General features: G+C 27.8%; 1 protein-coding gene across 1 annotated transcript in view; it reads left to right on the forward strand.

Annotated features, from left to right (window-relative positions):
- LOC113371533 (proton-coupled amino acid transporter-like protein CG1139) overlaps window positions 1–24,089 on the forward strand; it is a 213,029-nt gene that overhangs the window by 162,688 nt on the left and 26,252 nt on the right. Inside the window, exon 6 of the mRNA XM_026612162.1 lies at window positions 7,633–7,808. Within this exon, the coding sequence (XP_026467947.1) occupies window positions 7,633–7,808 (176 nt within the window). The remainder of the gene's footprint in view (window positions 1–7,632; window positions 7,809–24,089) is intronic.

Consider the following 24,089-nt stretch of genomic DNA (forward strand, 5'->3'; position numbering starts at 1 on the left):
TCGATAGAAATTCAGTCGATAGCTTAGACTTGATAAAATAAAAATTGTAATCATCAATTTCATAAAATTTAGAATATAACAATTGGGTTTTTAATATTTAGTAAAATGTCAAGTGAATAATAAAAAATTAATTTTATGATGTGGAAATTATGGATAAAATATTTGTCGAAGGGTTCTTGATACAAAATTGTAAGGAATTGGTTCTCGAAACAAAAGTTTGGAAGGATAAAAGGATTTAAATAAACGAATAGAATTTATTAAAAATCAAAGGAAATTAAATATAACTTTAAAAATTTGAGAATTAAAATTTTAATGAATAATGATCTAGAAATTTATTAGAGAATTTCAAAAGAAACTCATATTTGACTAAAACATTTTTTAATTTTATTTTAGATTTTCTGCCAAAATAGAGATTGTAATTGTTTATTAAAAATTTAGAAATAAACAATATATTATGGCATAATGGTAGTAAAATTTGAATTTTTATGAATGAATGAATACTGAAAATATTAAAATTAAAGTTTGATAGCTTAGGAATAATTTTAGAAATAAATTTTAAATATGAATTGGACATAAATGAAATTGGTAAATGTCTAAAATATGATCTTGATCTATTAGGATTTGGCAGGGTTCTGATATGATTTAGTAAAGTCGGTATAGAATTTCGTAATTGTATGGAATTGGAAATTGGTAAAACTTGTTTAGGATATGGTATAATTATTTTTGTAGGATTGTGTAGAATTAGTGTTTGATTTGTTAAAATTTGTTTAAAATTTTGTATAATTATATTTGTCAAATTTGGAATAATTATTTGTGTAGGTATAGAATGTAGAATTTGTATAGAATTTGGTAAAAATTGAATTTGATTTATTAAAATTTGTTTAGGACTTGGAATTATTATTTGTGTAGGATGGTTAGAATTTGTATTGAATTTGGTAAAAATTCAATTTGATTTATTAAATTTTGTTTAGGATTTGGAATTATTTTTTGTGTGGGATTTGGTGTAGTTACTTGTGTAGAATTTGGTATAGTTGCTTGTGTAGGATTTGGTATAGTTACGTATGAAGGATTTGGTATAGTTACGTATGAAGAATTTGGTATAGTTGCTTGTGTAGGATTTGGTATAGTTACGAGTGAAGGATTTGGTATAGTTACTTGTGAAGGATTTCGAATAGTTACTGGTGAAGGATTTGGAATAGTTATTTGTGTAGGATTTGGTAAAATTTGATTAGTAGGATTAGAAGTGGAAGTGCATGAATTGTCTAAAATAGCAGTTGCGTCTTCGTCATCAATTATAGTCTGTGCTTCATATGTCGTAGGAGGTTCTAAAATCTTTGCGAATGATAAAGTTTCGATCTGTTCTTTAATGTCAGCTTGCTCGTATGTAATTTCCTGTTCTAAAAGCGAAACTACTTCATAGTCATTTAACTCGTTCATGTTGGCATGTTTCGGGATATTAGGTTGAGGTTCTGGAAAGGGAGTCAATAAATGTTTATATTTATTAATTTTCCTTCTATCTATCACCCAATCTTGAAAGTACTTTGTGAGCTCTGGGAATGTGTCAAACTTTCTGTGATCAACATGCCAAATATTACGACCCGCTATTTTTATATAAATAATATATTCTAATAATTTAGGATGTTCATCAGGATGTAAAATACTAAAAGCATAGTGACTACTATTAACAAAATCGATAAATTCGAAAACGTCATCTGTCTCTAAAGTGACTATACTTTTACCAGCAACAAAACTCGTGTCATGATAATATCTTTTTATAAGTATATATAAATTTATGAAAATTTTAGGATGAAATAAAGAGAATTGGAATAGGATAAACTGAATTCGATTAATATATACATAGGTTACCTTATACCAAGATTAATGTGGAATAACTTGTAATAAAATTGGACTCGTAGAATAATTTTCAAAAATTGACTCGTTGGATCTGCTAATTATTCTCTGATTTGTTACTCGAAGCTCCGCAGGTTCACTTTGTTGTACTTCCAATATATTAACCTACACATTTAAGATGAGATTAGTATAATTGTTTAAATGAGATTTTAAAAAAACATAGTAATAATTAAAAATAATTATGAACAGTGTGGTTAATTGGAAATAGTAATATAGTATAATGATTTAGTAGATATAGTGTAATGAAATAGTAAAATATAGTAAAGTGAAATAGTAAAATATAGTAATTTTACACTATATCACAAACAAGTTCTATAAATAGCATAAATTTTAATAATGAAAGAAAATGGTAATTAGAATGTAGTAGAATTAGAATATAGTAGATCAATTTGTTTTTGAATATAGTAAATATTAAGAATATAGTTGTAAAATGTGTGATCAAATAGAATATAAAAAATAGAAATAGTAATTTGTAAGAAATAGTAGAATTAGTAAATATGATACTTTTACACACAAAACACAGCTATAGTCTAGATTTAGAAAACAAGATATGAAAATACTTAAAATAGTAGGATATAGTAAAATATAGTATAATAAATTAGTGTGATTAATTTGGAAATAGTAGAAATGGTAATTGAAATGAAATATAGAAGATGTAGTAAAATATCACACACTAGTTACGATTAAATTTTTCTAGTTAAATATTATTTAATATGGAAAGTTTGATATAGAAAATATGGAAATAACATATAAATATAGAATGAAATAGAATGTCTAAAATTTGGTAATAACCGTATAATAACTCTAATAATTATTTTATATTTTATACATATTTTAAAATATGTATATGATACTATCCTGTAATGGCGTCCAAAATGCGTTCCTTTTGGTGTATTATGCCGTAATGGCGGAATTCGGGCCAAAAGAACTTCGAATACGCTGTGGATGTCTGCGGCTTGTGTCCAATAGTTTGGCCTTTCTCTACTACAAGCTTTCCACGCTATACGTTCCTGTCCGATCCTCGTGTCCGATACGCAGGGCCGGTCCTGGGGTCCTTAGCGCCCGCATGCAACTTTGTTTCTAGCGCCCCCCACCTATTAATTTTCACCGTTTTAACAGTTTATCATTAAAATTATATAAATTTTTACATATTTTTTAAAAATTAATTTTTAATTATTTTGGATTTAGTACACAAAAAATTAGATATAATCTAGTAGGGTATAAAATATATTGATTTTAAATTTATTTATTATTATCGATATCAAAAAATAAAACAATCCCTGTCATAATTTCACATTTTAGTAATATTCAATATGTAGTAAATTGGTTGAGGATGTAAGTTCGACTACCATAGCAAAAGAATTAATATTTTTGTTAGATTAAAGTTATAGAATTTAAGAAATGCATTTCAGAAATAGTATTTATTATTTTGGTATAAAAATCTTGATATCAAAATAATAAATACTATTTCTGAAATGCATTTCTTAAATTCTATAACTTTTTTTTTTTTATATATGATTTATTGGCTTTATAAGCTAGTACATTAGCCATATTCTAAATTATATAATATCTACACTATCTTTTAAAGTCCAGTTTTACGTATATATCATTGTTTTATGTAAATTTCTTTTATAATTTTATATTATTAGATTTGATGTAAGTATAAAGAGGCACCATATGATCTTGTATCTGTCAGCACTGTTATAAAATTAATTGGAAGGGAGATTTTTCGTTTGATTATTTCCTCCCATAGTTTTTGTCTGCCCTTTTCCCAACGTTTACACTCGATGATTATATGCTCTGCATCCGCCCTAGTCGCTTCACCCAAGCAGTAGCAACTAGGATCGATATCGATCCCAATTCTGCTTAGGCAGAATGGAGCGTATTAATGATTTAGTCTTAATCTACACAATGTGGCGTAAAACGGCCGACATTCCGTAAATCCGTCATACCATGGTTTGACTGGAATTTTTCCTTGTATCATACCATAAAATTTACCTTTAATTCTAATAGACAACTGGAAATCTAATTGCCAAATGTTCCGTATGTTTGCTCTGTTAAATTTTTTTATGTCTCTATATGATATTCCATCCGCAGCAACAGTCCCTGTATTTATTGCATCTTTGGCGCCGTTATCCGCCGCTTCGTTGCCAGCTATCCCAATATGGCTTCTTACCCATACAATGCGTAACTCCCAATTTTTTGATAATATTGCATGTATGTCATTTAGTGTATCTTTCGTTAATAATGACGGGTCCTTTCCCAACGACAACATGCCCTCAAGAGCAGACCTGCTATCGCTGATTATGACCGATTTCTTCACATTATGTTCATCAATATACTTTACGCACCTATTAATAGAGTACATTTCCGCTGTATATATCGACGCATCTTTATCTAGTTTATATTTTGTGAAGGAATTTGTCCCCTGATGGTAAAAACACGCACCAACACCATCTGAATTCTTTGAACCATCTGTATAAAATATATCATAGTCTCCAAACGTTTCATGTATACTTCCTTCGACCTCCATCCTACATTTATTGGTATCTCCGCTATAATGCGCATTGGCGAAATCGATTTGAATTATATTTCTCAGATTAGAAGAAGTAACATATAAGTGAAATAAATTAATTAATTTTTAATTATTCTGGATTTAGGGCACAAAAAATTAGATATAATATAAAAGCGTATAAAATATATTGATTTTAAATTTATTTAGAAAATCGACGCGATTCGGTGGTTGATTATAATCAAGTATTTTGGAATTTTCAAATATTTTTAACGTATGTGCAATGTTAATATTTAACAAATATAGCATTTAATTTTCAAACATAACACTCGTATTTCATGTTGGATTTTTAAATTTTAATTTAATTTAATTTTTCATCATTTACAATATCCAAAATTGCGTCGTGAACTTTTCCTAATTGATATCGTAAAAGCCGTCATATTCAGAGTATCAGCTTGCTGTTTTAAAGTTAAATTCTTAACGTATTTTAGAAGTATTGTTCAATTATCAGTAAAAAATGCAAAGAAATTACACAATTCTTGAACAATATTGAAAAAAAAACTTATTATATTTGATATGTATTATTTCTGTATAGTTAATAATTATTAAATTTAGAGTATGGAGGACACCACTAAGTATAACACAAGCCTCAAGATTTTCGTTCCAAAGTAAATTTTGCTTTGATTTTTCATATTTGTTCCACGCATGTCTTCAACATTCAAAGTTCAACAGATGCGAAACATTTGCAACAAAAGCAAAAGTTAGAATTCAATTTCTCGGAATAAACAAGTCATTTTCTAAGCACTGACTTCCCATTTTTCATAATTATAAGGACCTATTCAACTAAATCAGCTCGCAACTTTTCGTCAGTAATGCCCAACAATTAATTTAATATCTCGCAGGTTTGCTCTTATGGGATTGAACACTAGATAATTTCTTTTTCGATTCCATGGTAACTTCAAACAAAGAAAAAATTGAATAAGTAGTTTAAGCAATAAACAGAGCTGTTCTTTACTAATTTGCAGAATTATTAATCGGTTAATTGTTTCTACTGATATCACATTGCAAAATAAATATGCTTTTTGTGTCCCCGTACACCTAGTTAAGTTAAATTATTATAATTTATTAAGTATTCTAGATTTTAAATAAATAATTCTAGATTTTATATAAAAAAATATAAATTTTATATTATAAATTTAATTTCCGAAACTCATTTTGGCACCCCCTAAGGCTTGCGCCCGCATTTTTTGCATGCATCGCATGCAAGGCAGGACCGGCCCTGCCGATACGGAATACTTTCTTCGCTTATTTTATGACGTCGATGTGTTTTTCTTGATTTTGTAAAATTTACAAAATATTACCTCGCATACAGGCCTGTTTTTCAGTTCGTCGTACCGCAGCCAACCAATTTTGCAAATTACGTTAACAATGGCCCAAAATACATAGAAAATTGATATCACAACTTCTGTACACTAAACTATGATAACCAAGAATTCAACAAATCATTTCATAATTACTAATTTAAGACTGAATTGTAAAATCAAAACCCGAAATTGATGAATAACAATATAAAAAAAAAATAAAACGACGAAACTGTGAACTTACACTAAAGAAAAAATATCCGCGAATGAACTAACAATAAAGTTATATTACCGAGATCCTAAGTACTGCCGTCGATGGTGGGCCAGAATGATTACCAAAATAATTTATGCTAATTTAAGCATCTGATCGTTGAACTAACGAAAAATAGTGCACGGCACATTACACTATTTGTTATGAATTTCCTTTCATTTATTACTTATAATTTTATTTTACTCTGATTTGTTATTATTGTTTGTACATTCGTGGTCTTTCTACAGCCTTACCGTAACATCGCGATCCTGTAAGAAACTGACTATATTATAATTACTACTAATGAAAAGGCGTTTGTTCGCGACTTAATTAACTAACCTATATTTACACATAATAATCACTTAATTTAAAACATTTCTTGTTCTAACATGCAACTTATTCTAGACTTATCTTTAACCACCGCGCAACCGGTATCCATTATATGTCCATACATCAGGCCCAATTAATTTCACACACATTTACTTCACTCTAAATATACAAAGTCTACTTTCGGTTTGGGGACAGCTTACGAAACGCTGTTCCCCATGACGTTCTCTAGGCTCATTGAGTTCACGTGTTTATAAAACTATTCCCAGTAGGTCGACAGATTTAAAAAAAAATTAAGTGCTGCTTTTCCAAAGCTAGAAAAATTTCATAATTAAAATCGCTTCATTGGCTTCGAATAGTTTGTCTAATACCGCTTGTTCATCAATATTGAAACTTATTTTCTAACTGCATTGTGCCCATATTGAAATTATAGCAAGAAGAATTCATCATCAAGAATGAATCATTTTTTCTTCCTATTCGCTAGTATGGCTCTACTCGTCTGTTAAGGGTTAATAAATAATGATAGTAATTAAAGGCAATTAGCAGTATTGTTACAAAATATACTAATATTTTCAATATTTTCAGTTAATAATTTTCTATTCCTTTTACTTTGACAAAATTATATTTAAAAATTCAGAGTCTGAAATCTTCTTTATTGTGTAAAGTGTTCGACCAAAAATTAATTCGTTTTTGTATGGTTAACTTGAAAATAATGGATATTATTAAAGGCAATGCTACAAAAAAATTAAATCAATATTATTCTATTTGGTTCTCTTTTAGATACATTAACAAACCGAAAGCAGTGAAATGGTTTGAATTTGGCAAATAAAGATACCTATTTATCCAAATATCATCTAAGATATATTTGGTAAAATAAAGATAAGAAAGCACAATACATTTTTTTTTAAGTTAAAACTTTATAATGAAAATAAAACATTGTAAATCATTGTTTGAATAGAAATTTGTTAGCATTGTTAGTTTTTGTATCTATTCAATTCTATTTATTGAATTCATATTTAGATTTAGTAGCTTTGTAATTTTTAGAATATATTTTGTAAATTTTGTAGGTTTTCAATCAAAATATGTAATAAAATTAATATAAGAAATGGTTTTTAAATTTACAGTCAATTTTGTTAAATTTTTAAGTAACATCAAAGATATGTTTATTTTTATAGTTATATTAACGTTTTAATTACGTTTTGTGGTTTACTGGATTTTCAATTCAAATATTTCAAAATGTTTAAATTTCTATCATAATTTATTGTTTCTAGTATAGCACAAGTGGCAAAAGTGATGTTGGCCTTGGCGATTTTCATTACACACGGTTTAGCATGTTACGTAGCCATCGATATAACATGGAATGATTATGTTGGTAAACAATTGGAAGAGAATCCGCACAAGTTGTTCTACGAGTACCTGATTCGAACGTGCCTTGTTCTCATAACTTGTGGGTATATTATACTGGTGAAATATATAAATAAACAAATATTTTAAGATCTATAAATATATATATATATATATATATAAATATATATATATATATATATATATATATATATATATCTTGATATTGTTTATTTTGACTTTGAAACATAATGTGATAAGGTTTTTCAGCCACAAGTCGAAAAAATAAAAACAGAACGTAAATATAAATCTTCTTTATTACGTTTCAAGCTATTCTGCTAGCTCATTCGGCTAAAATATTCAGCTAAAATACAAACAGAGTAATAAAACAAAGTAACAAAATAAAATAAAACGGAATTAAAATTATACATACCAAACCAGTTTAAAATTATTTTATACAAAATTTGACAATTAAAACATAAATATTTTGTTTTAAAAACAAAAAAATATGTATATATATATATAGAATTTTGAAAAATAAAATTGAGTAATAGAATTATTTCGAATTCTGAAAGAAAAGATAATATCAAATGGTAAAAAAATGTTCAAATATTAAAAAAAATAAAATTTACATACATTAATTAAATTTTGATAGCTGTCAAAAAGCAAAGAAGAAGAACTTCCCTCATTAACACATTGCGAATTTTTAAAAAAATTAAAACAGATTCAGCAAAACTTCTTAGGTCAACATTTTGTTCAATATATAAAATAACAGGGATTGTTTAAATCAAAGGTGTGTTTAAAATTTTGCATATGGTCTAAATTATATTTATGTTGAAGCATTCTCTTAGATATATACTGTGACCAATTGCACCGATGCACCAATTTGAAAACGTGTTCACTCAACGCCGATACAGAGCACTATAGACCCAGTCAAAACACGTGCAAACGTACTAAAGACGATTTATATTTACGTTCTGTTTTTATTTTTTCGACTTGTGGCTGAAAAACCTTATCACAATATATATATATATATATATATATATATATATATATATATATATATATATACATGATTTAGTAATTATATTACAAAAAATTATAAAAAATGCATGGTGTTGACAAGTTAGTTATATAAATGTTAGTGATGTAACCAACCAACGTAATGTAAGTCCACTTGTATTTTATATGTATTATCCATCTTCATAAATATTTTTTTTTGCTTTACATATATACGAGTTATATATATATATATATATATATATATATATATATATACGTATATATATATATATATATATATATACGTATTTGTATGTATATATGTTTATATATATATATATATATATATATATATTATTTATTTACATGTATGTTTATATGGATGTACATATATATATGTGTATACATGTATTTGTATATGTGTATATATGTATGTATGTATATGTATATATATGTGAGCATTTATGTACATATGTATATATGTATGTATTGTGTGTATATGTATATATGTATGTGTATATATGTATGTATATATATATATATATATATATATATATATGTATATATGTATATATGTGTGTTTGTATATGTGTATATATACATGTTTATGCGTATATGTATATGTATACGTGTATAGCTATAGTTACATAGATAGGTATGAGTATATGTATGTTTCATACATGTACATGTACGTCGTTGTGAATATGCATGCACGTTGCATACATGTATATGCGTATATTTATATATGATAGTCGTACATGTATATGTGTACATATATAGGTATATATTGTTGTATCTGTATATGTATATGTGTATTATATGTTTGCATGTGTGTGTATATGTATATATGCATTTATATATATATATATATATATATATATATTATTATATATGTATATGTATGTGTATATATATATATATGTATGTATATGTGTGTATGTGTGTATGTATATATATATGTATATATGCGTAGGTTTATATGAGTGTACTTATATATTTTTGCCTATATTTTTTAATTATTTATTTAATTCTAGTCTCTATTACCTTTCCTATCTTTTATAATTTGTTTGTTGTTAAGTGTTGCTGTTTGTTAATTTTTCTCTTATTGTATAGTTACTATACCAATCCACATATATTATAATTACCTAGATATACTAATTTTCATACTGTTTTTAGATCCACTGATGATGACATTAAATTGAATGTCGAAACGTTTGGAATTAAAGATTATTTTATAAATCTTTGCCTTTTCTTTGTTTGATGTATCGCCCTCAAGAACTCACTCATATATATATATATATATATATATATATATATATATATATATATATATATATATATATACATACTAGATAACCCGACAGACGTTGTCCTGTACCCAATTCTACATTTTTTCAATATCCTGTACTAATATTTACCGTTCAGTTAAAATTATTAATTATTGTTTTTCGAATTACTATTTACATCAATATATGAGTGAATGTACAACTGCTTCAAATAAATTGATGATTCTCAATTTCCACAGTTAACACTTTAATTATCCCTTTAACAAATATTAAAATATGGTCAATAAAATTATATATTAAAAATCAACCACTGCAATTTTATAGTACAAATTTATTTCCAATAGCTCAATTTATCTTAATGTCAAGGGTTATACAATTTTTTAGTCATACCTGTAGATGAGAAGTGTAAAAATGAATGATTTTTTATTTATTCACGACTAAAACATTGACTTTCCAAATGTATCAAGCAAAAAGTCATTGCCTGTTTTTGTGATTTATAGCATAAGATACACGTGTTGAAAATTAAAGTCTACTGAAGGGTGTAACAAATTCAGAAAGAATTAATAATTAACATTCCCGGTAAAGGTACAATATCACATTGGTTTTTTCTACCCAAAATAATGGCTTCAATAATGTTGCCTATAATTTTTATATATTTCTACCATATTTTAAGTGGCTTTTAGTAATTTTAATATCTAAATTACATTTTTCTCACTATTAAATTTATATAAATTATTACTCAAGTTTATATTTGAAGTGAATTAATTTGTCAAATCCTGTTTACATGTCCTCTATTCAACCTACGATCAACAAAATTATTGCAGTAAATGGAGAGGAATAAACCGTGTGTCGGAAATAGGCTAATCTTAATCTAAAATCTTTAGTTCAGAAGTGAAAACAATTTGCACTTCGTCATCACCCACCGGATTAATTGTATTAACACTCCTTTAATTCTGATTTTAACAGTACTGGCAATACACTCTTTTAAAGGTAATTAAATGAGCTACAACTTTCTCTATCATAAATTTTACCGTAATTTCTCTTATTTTGAAATGGCAAAGGATTGAAGGACTCGAAAGACGCTCTGGTTGGACACTATCAATATTTGTGTAACAGAAAAATTATAAAAAGCAATAATTGGTCAGTTGAATTTTTATTTATATACCTTTAGTATCTTTTATTTTTTTAAATAGATTTTTTTTCATGAAATCATGAGCTTTTTCGAAATCGTTTGCACTAAAGTTATGGTATTTTCTAGAATCCGTCAAGATCTCTCAAACCAAGTTGATTTCAGAGGGAATACGATTATTTTTAATTTTGGTGGAAATAGCACTCAAAAACTATTTGCTTTAAACAAAAAAAATATTGTATGCGTCTTTTATCTGCATAATAGCCCACTCATTTTACACGCAGAAGAACTCATTTTAAAGCTTAATTTGAGTGCTATAAAACCCGATTTTTATATCTATCCTAATGTTGTTCCTAGAACAATTTATAGAACACCGATTTATTAGGATTTTAATTTATATAATTTTGTTCAATACATGATTTTCGTTTAAATGCATATTTTTAGAAATATTTGCAAAAAACTATGAAAAACGTAAAAAACAACAAATTTTTAGTAGCCAGTAACTTGAAAAGTAATTTCTTTTTTGAAAAACATTAATAAACATTTTTCTCTTCTAACTAGTTCTTTTATCGATATCCAACGTTAGTTTGAAAGAGATACAATTGCACCACTGAAAAGAGATGCCATTCCCCCGGGAAGTGGCAAATGATTCTAAATTATTTTTACTTTTAAATTTGAGAGTAAGATGAAATGAAATTCCAAAATTTCATGCAAATTGGAGCACATTAAAAATATTCAGACCCAAAATGCTCCATTGTCTTGAGTAAATATTTCGTATCCAATGCCAAACATATAAATTTTTGACTCAATGAAACTTCTAAATAATTGTTTGAATAAATAAATTATTTTTGTATCGTGATTTAGTGAAGTAAGGCAAAACACGACTGCATTTGAAAGTTAAAAAATAATAATCATTCAAAGTAAATTATAGACTAAGTTTGAAGTGCGATCACTGCAGACACATGCGCAGACTGCATCATCTGTCAGATGTTGACTGTAAATCTTATATTATTTTAATTTTTGGCACATCTCAGCTGCTTTTTGGCAATAATAATGTAGTCATTACATTTTTCTTATTTATAATCATAAATATATTATATTTTAATATTATATTAGCCTATAAGTGAATGGAAATGTTTGGCAAATGACAATCTTCATTTGTTTTAATGTCAAACCATGCCTTAAATATTTTCAAGGGCAAACAATGATAAGCGTTTTTTTGTAATTTTTTCCATTTATTTCTACAATCTAACTATATTTCAATGAATCTACAAATTGTAGAAAATTTCCCGAACAAACTTTAGGAAGATTCATGAAAATCCAAATTATTGTTTAGAAGGATTAATTATTCATACATAGTTACAGAAGAATTTTATATTTATATCTATATTTATATTATATTACGGATACAGGAAAAAATTTAATAATTACAGAAAATAAATTAACTCAATTGAATTAATTACAGTAAAATATAACTATTAAACAAACTAAGAATTTGGCAAACTAAGAAGTATCGTAGAAACTTTGAGCTTTTAAAAGTTTAACAATAGTTTTATGAAATTGACGATCATTCAGTTTCCTAATATGTAGTAGGAGTAGATTAAAAAGCTGTACTCCTCTTCCGTCTACGGTTTTAAAAGATGTTTCAAGTTTAAAAGTTGGTCCTTTTATAGTCAAATTTTATGTTTTATAATAGGAATTCAACATGAAGGATAGGTTGAAGCGTTCAGGATTATTCTTTATGAATGACAACGTAATTAGCAAAAATATACAAGGAACAGTGAGAATGTTAAATTGTTGGAAAAGATTCCTACATGAGGACAAGGAACTGAGGGAAAAAATTATTCTTAATGCTATTTTCTGTATTCTGAATATATCCTTTAAGGATGATGAGAATCTCCAGAATTGTATTCCATAAGCGAGATGCGAATAGAAATTAGAATAATAAATTGAAAGAATGCAATTTAAATTAACTTTTGATTTAAGAATTCTCAACATGAAACAGGTTTTAGTTAACTTAGGTACAAGTATGGAATGAATATGATTGTCCCAGTTTAAGTTTTCTTTGTAATTGGATGCCTAAAAATTTTGAGACTGAGGAAAATTCAAATTGAATGCTATTGATAGTTAAAGAATTGATCTCATGACTTATCCTATTTATAATATATAAGATATATATATACATATATGTATGTATATATATATATATATATATATATATATATATAAAGCGAGAGGTTTTTCTTCAGAAGGTGAAATAATATAATAAAATTGTTTCTTGGGCATCCATCCAGTAATTAAAAAAACAGTTTCATTGTAAAATGTTTTTATTTAGAGAACATACGTTTCGGGTCTTGATTTGACCCATCTTCAGTGCTACAATTAAATAATTCAGGGTTACAAATTAAAACAATATAAAAAATACATAATTACAGACAAAAATAAGTAAAACCAATGTATACGAAAAGTATATATGAACAACAACCTTGAAATAAACAAATGTAAAGAAACTCACCATAAAAATAAACTTTGAAAAATAACACGAAAACACACAAAATTGCAAGAAAAAAATGAAATAAAAAATTAAAAAAACATTCAATTTTTTATTTCATATTTACTATTTTTTTTTCGTGCAATTTTGTGTGTTTTTGCGTCATTTTTCAAAGTTTATTTGTATGGTGAGTTTCTTTTCATTTGTTTGTTTTATGGTTGTTTTTCATATATACTTTTCATATACATTGGTTTTACTTATTTTTGTCTGTAATTATGTATTTTTTATATTGTTTTAATTTGTAGCCCGGAATTATTTAATTGTAGCACTGAAGATTGGTCAAATCAAGACCCGAAACGTATGTTCATAAAAACATTTTTCAATAAAACTGTTTTTTAATTACTGGATGGATGCCCAAGAAACAATTTTATTATATATTATATATATATATATATATATATAATATATATATAAATTTGAAATGTTTTGTAACCCAATTGTCGAATTAAAAAAGGAGAAAATATAGACAATTTTTTTATTAAATGTTTTGACTCTTACTGTGTGTCGTCATTTAGTAATCTAAAGAATATATTACATAATTAAACACATTTGATATTAAATATAGAAGGAGAAAATTATATACATTCCAAACCAGGAAAAACATAAAAACATAAACTTTATTATAGACACTAAAATTATGCAAAAGAACTTCATTACTAATAAATAATTAATTTAAAAAAATTCAAAGAGGACGTAATGCACCAATTTGAAAACGTGTTTACTCCACGCCGATAAAGAGCACTATAGACCCAGTCAAAACTACGCAACACGTACAACAGAGTGAGAGAATGCGAGGTGTGTAAAACAAAAGAGGAATAAAGAAACAGAAATGAAGATATATTCTCTTTTACTTTGTTTCTTTTTAAATTTTTTATGTTCTTCTGCACAATTTAAATGTTTATAATGATTTTTTTGCTTTTGTGTTTTTTATGATAGAGAAAGTTGTAGCTCATTTAATTCAATTTAACCTTTAAAATAGTGTATTACAAGTTCTGATAAAATCAGAATTAAAAGGGTTGTAATTCAATTAGTGCGGGGGGTGGTAACGGAGTGCAAATTGTTTTCACTTCTGAACTTGAGATTAAGGTTAGCCTATTTCCAAAATATAATGCAAATTGGAGCATAGTAAAAAAATCACAGGGTACACGCTTTTGCCTCTCCATTTACTGCAATAATTTTGTTGATCATAGGTTGAGAACGATGACCGATGAACGATGAAAGGCAATATTATTCAAGCAATTATTTTGGGTAGAAAAATCCAAGGTGATATTGCACCTTTGCCGCGAATGCTATATATTTTATCTTTCTAAATTTGTTATACTTTTTAAAAGATTTCAATTTTCAACACGTGTATCTTGACAATATGACAATAAATACACCACAAAGGCAGACAATAATTTTTTGTGTGATAAATTTGGAAAATCAATGCTTTAGTCGAGAATAAACAAAAATCCACATTTACAGTTATGACTAAAATTATTATAACCCTTGGCATTAAAATCAGTTGAGCTATTGGAAATAAAATTGTTCTATAAATTGCAGTTTATAATTCTTGATATACAATTTTATTGAACATATATTAATATTTGTTAATCAAGTTGGTGAAGTGTCAACTGTGCAAATTGAGAATCATCATATTATTTGAAGCAGTTGCACATTTAACATCACTCATATATTGGTATAAATAGTAATTCGAAAAACAATAACTATTATCTTTAACTGAACTGTGAATATTAGTATAGGATAATAAAAAAATTTAGATGTGGGTACAAGACAACGTTTGTCGGGTTATCTAGTATATATAAATTTATATATATATATATATATATATATATACATATATATATATATATATATATATATATATATATATTTTGTATGATTCTGAATTTGATGTTGACATATGTATTAACAAAGTCTAATAATCGGGCATAACATCAATAAAAAACATGAATTTCTTTCAAAAATTTATTTTAAATCCATACGTTTCGGCTATAATCCTAGCCTTCATTCAGTGGAAAAATTAGTTGATCTTAGTGTTAATTTGGAAAACTTTAGTAATTCATGGTATTAGGATATGGTAATGCACTACACTATGTATTATAAACATTAATTTGAAATTACACAATATTTTCACAAAATACTGATTTGAAAAAATCACAAATGGATAGTGTGTTATTCGTAGACTGGTTGAAGATGTAAATTCATAAAACATCTTCAACCAGTCTACGAATAACACACTATCCATTTGTGATTTTTTCAAATCAGTATTTTGTGAAAATATTGTGTAATTTCAAATTAATGTTTATAATACATAGTGTAGTGCATTACCATATCCTAATACCATGAATTACTAAAGTTTTCCAAATTAACACTAAGATCAACTAATTTTTCCACTGAATGAAGGCTAGGATTATAGCCGAAACGTATGGATTTAAAATAAATTTTTGAAAGAAATTCATGTTTTTTATTGATGTTATGCCCGATTATTAGACTTTGTTAATATATATATATATATATTAACAAAGTCTAATAATCGTGCATAACATCAATAAAAAACATGAATTTCTTTCAAAAATTTATTTTAAATCCATACGTTTCGGCTATAATCCTAGCCTTCATTCAGTGGAAACTAAAATTAAAATTAAAAACTAAAACAATTGAATTGGAGTGAAAAGAAAAAATAAAATAGTAATTAGTACTTACAATTAGTTGATCTTAGTGTTAATTTGGAAAACTTTAGTAATCCATGGTATTAGGATATGGTAATGCACTACACTATGTATTATAAACATTAACTTGAAATTACACAATATTTTCACAAAATACTGATTTGAAAAAATCACAAATGGATAGTGTGTTATTCGTAGACTGGTTGAAGATGTAATGGAGAAACACATTTTTTTAAAAAATATTTTTACCAAGATTCTGCACATGTGTGGAACGAATTGTAAAACCTTTGCGCGAACGCTTTTATTGTTTTGTAAGAAATTTGGAAATGTTATCTAAATAGAAGAGATTTGTGTCGCACAGCGTGTTGAGATCATTCCTTTTATTTATTGTCTTATTGTTATAAATAGTTAAAAAAGATCCCTCTATAATTCTTCGTTTAAATAAATTTTGTTCAAATTGTAGTACAGTCGGATTAGAAAAGTCCATATTGTGTTTTAGAGTGTATATATGGTCTGCAAGAACTGTTTTGAATTGTTTGGGGTTTTTTGAATTGTTTTTATGTTGTTGTAACCGTTTATTGAGGTTCTGGCTAGTTTCTCCTATGTAAATTAAATTACAGTCTAAACAATTTATTTGATAGACGAGATTTCTGAGTCGTTCAATATTAAATGGGGTTTTTGTCTTGGTAAAAATAGTGCTAGTAGTTGTACTAAAATTGGTTACAAGTCGAAGTCCAGATTTATAAAAAAGTTTTTTCCAAGGAACATACAATTCTTTAATGTATGGCAAACATATTACACCAGAATGAGTTTCTGAGTCATGTAAATCGTTATTTACTGTGCAATTGTCCATTTTATTCAAAAGGTACGTTCGTCTGTTACTAGTTACGGAATTTATAAGTTTTAGGGGATAAGAGTTATCTGTTAAAATTTTTGTAATTAATTTGATGTTGTTGTCCCAAAATGTTTTGTCCGATAGAAGTATTGCGTGGTCCGTTAGATTTATTATGGTACCTATTTTCATTTTGAGTGGATGATAAGAAAAGTAATTAAGGTAGCGTCCGGAATTAGTCGGTTTTTGGTACCAATTTGTTATTAGTTTGTTATCTGTGTACGTATAAGTTTTATGTCTAAGAAACTGATCGAGTTCATTGTACCCAATTCCACTGTAAATTTTAATTTTTTATTGACGTTATTAAATTGATCGATTATCATAGTGACATCATCACTAGGGATACAAGTGATAATGTCATCTACATAACGGTAATAAAAAATATGTTTATTGTAATTTTTGAAAATTGTATTTTCAAGGAGTTGTAAGGATATTTCTGCTAGAGATGGACTTGCTGGGGACCCCATTGGCGCCCCAAAAATTTGATAATAGAAAGAGCCATTGAATTCAAAATAAGTGTTAGAGACAATGAACTTGACGGTTTCCCTGAACCAGTGTAAAGATAAAGAAGTCAACGGGGAAATTTCATTCCATCGGATTGTTATTGCGTCTAAAATAAGGTCTAGGGGTACATTAGTAAAAAGTGAGACTTCGTCTAAGCTAATTAGTTTGTAGTTGTCTGGTATATAATTTATCTTGTGTTTTAAGTTAGTAACGAGTTCATAAGATTTTTTTATGTAGTGTGGTGATTGTTTTGTTATTGTAGTTAAAATGTTACTTATGTATTTTGAGAGTTTATATAGGGGAGTATTAATGTCGGAAACTATTGGTCTAAGAGGTAAATTATTTTTGTGGACTTTGGGAAGGCCATAAAGTCTGGGAAAATATGGGTGTAAATTTTTCAGGTCAGAAGTTATCTCTTTTGTTAGTTGTTTGTTTGTTGTAAGTTTGTCTAAAAATTTATGGCACGTGCGGTTTATGTAGTCAGTTGGATCGTCATTGGTAATTTTGTAAGTAACATCAAATTTTGTAACATCAAATAGTGTCTACCAATTAACTGCAATGATTGTTATTATACATACATAGGTGAAGCTGGACAGAATTTAATAAAAATACTAAAACAATATGATAATAACTCAAACTAGTCGGTTTGGTATTTAGCCTTGAGGCAAGTTACATGAACTTCCCGATATGTGTAAATAATCGACTTAATCAATAAAAAATGAATTAATTTATGAGTGATTATAAGTATTCCGAATGGATTTATTACACATCATTGCAAACGAACGAACGAACACGTTAACTCGGAGTATTTTCTAAAAGCAAATTTTCAAAAATCAGTAATTTTAATTAATCAATAATTATAATTGAACCAGTTTCCGTATGACTTTAATGGCTTACTATGTTCAAGACCAAGTACACTATCGTTATACCAACTAAATCATCTAATTTTATTTTTAACAAACGTCAAAAAACTACTCATTTTCTCAAACTTTGATAATTTTTTAAAATTAAACTACTTGTCGTACAGCCGTAATAATTCAATAAGTTCTATAAGACCATGATATATATCGCCAAAAAAAGTGCAATAAAAATCGGCCTAAATTTTTTTTCAACAGTTAATTACAAGAAAACGGCTCGGTAGATTTTCACCTAAAACTAATCAGTATCATCCCCAACTAATATCTTTCGAACAGTTTTTGAATTTTTAAAATTCGTTCGGTAGAATGAGCATAAATGTGGACGAAAAGTTTAACACTTTTTTCCAAATTACAAAGAAACGGCTCGGCCGATTGTCGCACAAAACTGAGAAACGATAATCCCCATGGAGATACATCAAATGCTTTTTAAATATCTGAAATCGGTTCAAGCGTTTTTTAGGAAACGTCGATGAAAAATCTAATTTTGACAAATGCCAAAAAGACCATACTAATTTTTGCAAATTTTGACGAATTTTTAAAGCTAAACCAGGTGTCGTAGGGCCGTAATATTTTAGTATGATCTAGAAGACTATGGTATCTACAGTCAAAAAAATAATCATGAAAATCGTCGAACTTTTTTTTAAAAAAGTTTATTACAACAAAACGGCCCGACCGATCTCTACCAAAAACTAATCAGCACGATTCCCAACCAATATCTTTCGAGCGGTTTTTGAATTTTCAAAATCGATTCAGAATTGCGAGCTAAAACGTAGACGAACATTTTTTCACTTTTCTGCTATTTATGAAGAAACGGCTTGGTCGATCGTCGCACAAAACTGACAAACAATAGTCCTCATCGAGGTACATCGAGTGGCTTTTAAATTTTTGAAATCGGTCCAGCCGTTTTCGAGAAAACGTCGATTTACGGCAAAAAATCTGTTCACATACACGTACACACACACATACTTTCTCCAAATGTGGTCTCATTCGATTCAGAATGGCTTGAAACGTAGAGAAAACATAAAATTAGCAATTCGGATTTTTTGATGAAAACATAAACTTCTCCTTCGGGAAGTTAAAAATCCGCGACATATGATTACGGAACATATTAAAAATTTTAAACATTCTTTTAACTTTTACAACGCTAGTATACTTTATCACGAACGAAACATTATTCGGAGAAGATTTGCTGAATCTTGTTTTATCAGCATTAATAAATCTAGTATTAATAAAAGGAAAAATGCCTCTTTACTCTGTGAAAATTATCAGGTGATACTCAATAATATTTCCAAATTTGTTTCCTTTTAACTAGCTTAATTCCGAACTTGTTAACCTACTCTTACGCGGTACGATCCCGAACTTTGAATATTAGCCTTATTTACCCAGACTTCAAAACACTGATTGTAAAAAACCCGCCGACTATCCTTCAAACGGTCTCTTCAAATAATTTTTAAAGCACATGTGGTATTCTTGCCTCGGAGCCATACGCATTAACTACTATTTTCGTGCAAAATATATTATATTTCACAAATACTTTGCTATGCTCTTTTCAACAAAAAAAAAAAAGAAGTTAGTGTATATAAGACCATATATATGTAAGTTAATTTGTTGTATATGTATGTGTATGTATATGTATAATATTTATATATTGTATGTGTATATATATATGTATATGTGTATGCATATATGTGTGCATGCGTTTGTACATGTATATCGTATATATATGTATGATATATGTTTTTATATATTTCTTTTTACTTTTCATTTCTTATGTTTGTCTTTATAATTGTTGTTGTGGTTATAATTATAATACTTGTATCTATAGTTTTTTTCCCAATTTCTGTCATTTTTTTTTCTAGTTTATATTACTTTCTCAATGTTCATTTTGTAGATCCACTGATGATGACATAAAATCCTATGTCAAAACGTTTGAAAAAATTAAAGATTAACTTCTAAATCTTTGCCTTTTATTTGATGAATTGCTCTTGAAAAATTTACTCATATATAAATATATATATATATATATATAATATATATATATATATATATATACTAGCTGACCCGGCAAACGTTGTTTGTATCTTCATCAACATAAAAATAACTCAAAAAATCCTAAACAATTTAAAACGATGTTAACTAAGCATATTAAAAATTTAAATCATAATATCGATTTTTTCAACCCTAAAGTTTTACATTTTGTAGAGAACACAATTAAAAGAAGATTCGCTGAGGGGTTGTTTTTGCAATTACATAACGACAAGGTCATAAACAAACGCTTCGACAATACGGCCCTGAACAAAAATAACACGTGATTTCTTGATAGCGTGTCAAAACTTCTTAAAAAATAACAAAATCCCATCGCTTTTTTAAATTATCCAAAAAATATCAACACATGCTAAAAACTGCTTTGAGAAACATGTGACATTTCTATCCTAAACCCCGAAGAGTAAATACATAGTTTCGACAACTTGTTAAGTTATCATGGTTATTAGTGTATTTTACCATTTGTGATGTTTGTGTTAAAAAATATATATCTTATACATGTGCACATACTCATACCATGGATTAATAATGGTTTCATATGCTATATTAGGATACAAAATTGTAAGTGTTTTATTATTATTATTATTATTATTCTTTTTCCATGAAATTTTCTTTCATATAATTTATTTAGTGTCAATTTTTATAGTTAATTTGATTACCACTGAATGATGGCTAAGATGCTAGCCGAAACGTATTGATTTGAAATAAATAAACTTTTAAAAAAACTCTCATACTATTTTTATTGATGGTACGCCCGAATACTAAACTCAATTTAAACATATATATATCAACATCAAATTCAAGACTATTCAAATATATATATATATATATATATATATATATATATATATATATATATATATATATATATATATATATATATATATATATATATATATATATATATATATATATGATTTAGTAGTTAATTTTGATGTTGAAATATATGAGTGAGTTCTTGAGGGCGATACATCAAACAAAGAAAAGCCAAAGATTTATAAAATAATCTTTATTCCCAAACGTTTCGACATTCAATCACACCAATAACCTGAGACGTGCTATTGATAAAATCTATTCTTGGTTATCGTATTCTGTTGAAACCGAGATCCTGGAGAGCTTCTCTGAATTTGAATCCATTCGTATTAAAAAGAACTACAACAAATCCAAAACCTCATATATTAAAAAATTCAATAAATTACACGAATCAAAAATGAATTCGTCAAAAATCATCCTGAACGAATCTCTTACCAATAAATGGCTAAAAAATCTATCTAATATCCATATACCTGATAGACTACTCTATATTTTTGCACTAGGCCCAAATTTTGCTATTCCTAACAACTGTCACAACTTTAATTTTATCAAAGTACTCAGCAGATTAGAGTCAAGCTTACAGAATATAAAAAATCCCGAAATTAAAACTAATACCCGTTCAGCTTTTTGTAAAAATTTTCTCTCGTTTATTAAATCTTTTAACACAAAAAAAATCGACAATATTGACATCCTTAGAGACATTAAAGCTTGCAAACTTTTTATTAAAGAAAACCCTAACATTTTAATTACGAGGGCCGACAAGGGGAATATCACAGTCATTTTGGAAAAAACCACGTACCTAGAAAAAGTCTCCGAATTAATTTCAGACACAAAAACATATTCTCCTATTAACTCCGATCCCACTGACCGAATTAACCGTACTTTTCACAAATTTGTAAACAACTTAGTCTCTAACAAACAAATTACTCCACAAATCTCACTGACAATTAAAAACCTTCACCCTTACAACCCCAAACTCTACGGACTTCCTAAAATACATAAACACAACGTTCCTCTCAGACCTATCGTGGCTGACCTGAACTCACCTCTTTCAAAATTCTCCAAATACCTTAGCAACATACTCTCTTCAGTCACAGTCAAGTCTCGTTTCTTTACAAAAAACTCCTTTGAACTTGTCAACAATCTCCGCGATTCCGTTATTCCTGATAACTTCTTATTGGTTAGTCTTGACGTAGTATCCCTATTCACAAACGTCCCCTTACAATTAATTTTAGATGCCATCACTGCTAGATGGGACGAAATCTCTTGTCATACAACATTATCACTGCATTGGTTTCTCGAGTCCATAAAATTCATAGTTTCGAATACTTATTTCGAATTCAACGACCATTTTTACCTTCAAATATTTGGCACACCTATGGGTTCTCCTATATCTCCGTCACTCGCAGAAATTGCTTTACAACACTTAGAGTTGAAAGTTTTTAATTCCTACAATCTAGACCTTCATTTTTATTACAGATATGTTGATGACATCCTTACTTGTGTTCCTGTTAAAAATTTCGAACTCTTACTTCATAGTTTTAACTCATTTAATGAGCATCTCTCCTTTACGTTTGAAAAAGAAGAACGTTTGAAGAAGAAATTATCATTCTTACCACCCTTCTAGCATGAAGATAGGCACTATTATTAATTTAGTCGACCATGCCATCCTACTCTCAGACAAACAATTTTGGCCCTCTAACTTATCCCTCATCCGCACAACTTTAATTAACAACTCATATCCACCGCACCTCATCAACTCCGTCACCTCCAACAGACTTAAAACCCTCAACAGTATGCATTCTTCTTTTTCCCCAGAAAAAAATTCTAAAGACAATAACTATATAGGCAACGTTTGTTTACCTTACGTAAAAGAACTTTTTCCAGTGTGGAAAAAACTTTTTCATAAGGTAGACATCAGACTAACCTGCAACATAGATCTAACTGTTAAATCCCTCTACACAAACCTGAAATCTCCCACTAGTATAGAACGTACTTCCAACATTGTCTACAAAATAAATTGCAATGATTGCCCTTCTACTTACATAGGTGAAACCGAACAAAATTTAATAAAAAGACTCAAACAACACGACAATATTTCGAAAAACCCCAACCAAAACCAAACTATGACAACAGAACACATAAAAAATTTCAAACACTCCTTTAACTTTTATAATGCCAGTATTCTCTACCATGAACGGAACACCATTCAGAGACGTTTTGCAGAATCTTGTTTCATATCAATATGTGACCACGTGGTGAACAAAAGATCGGATTCCTCCTTACTCTGCGATAACTACCAAGTAATACTAAATAATGTTTCCAAATTTATCTCCTCTGAACAAAACTAATTGACCTTACTAACCTTGCCAACACTTCCTAGTTTAACTTCGGCCTTGATACCCGAGCTTTACCTACCCATACATAGCAAATTTTTGAATAAACCTTAAAAATTTTTTATTTTAGATTTTTGAGTTATTAGTATAACTACGTAGTAATACTAAATAACATTTCCAATTTTTTTCTCCTAATTCTAACCATACAAACCTAGCCTAACATTACTAGTTTCAACTTC

Source organism: Ctenocephalides felis, unplaced genomic scaffold (assembly GCF_003426905.1).
Source record: "Ctenocephalides felis isolate EL2017-DRISC unplaced genomic scaffold, ASM342690v1 CF-g0.4_SCAFFOLD_01492, whole genome shotgun sequence".
NCBI classification, from domain to species: domain Eukaryota; kingdom Metazoa; phylum Arthropoda; class Insecta; order Siphonaptera; family Pulicidae; genus Ctenocephalides; species Ctenocephalides felis.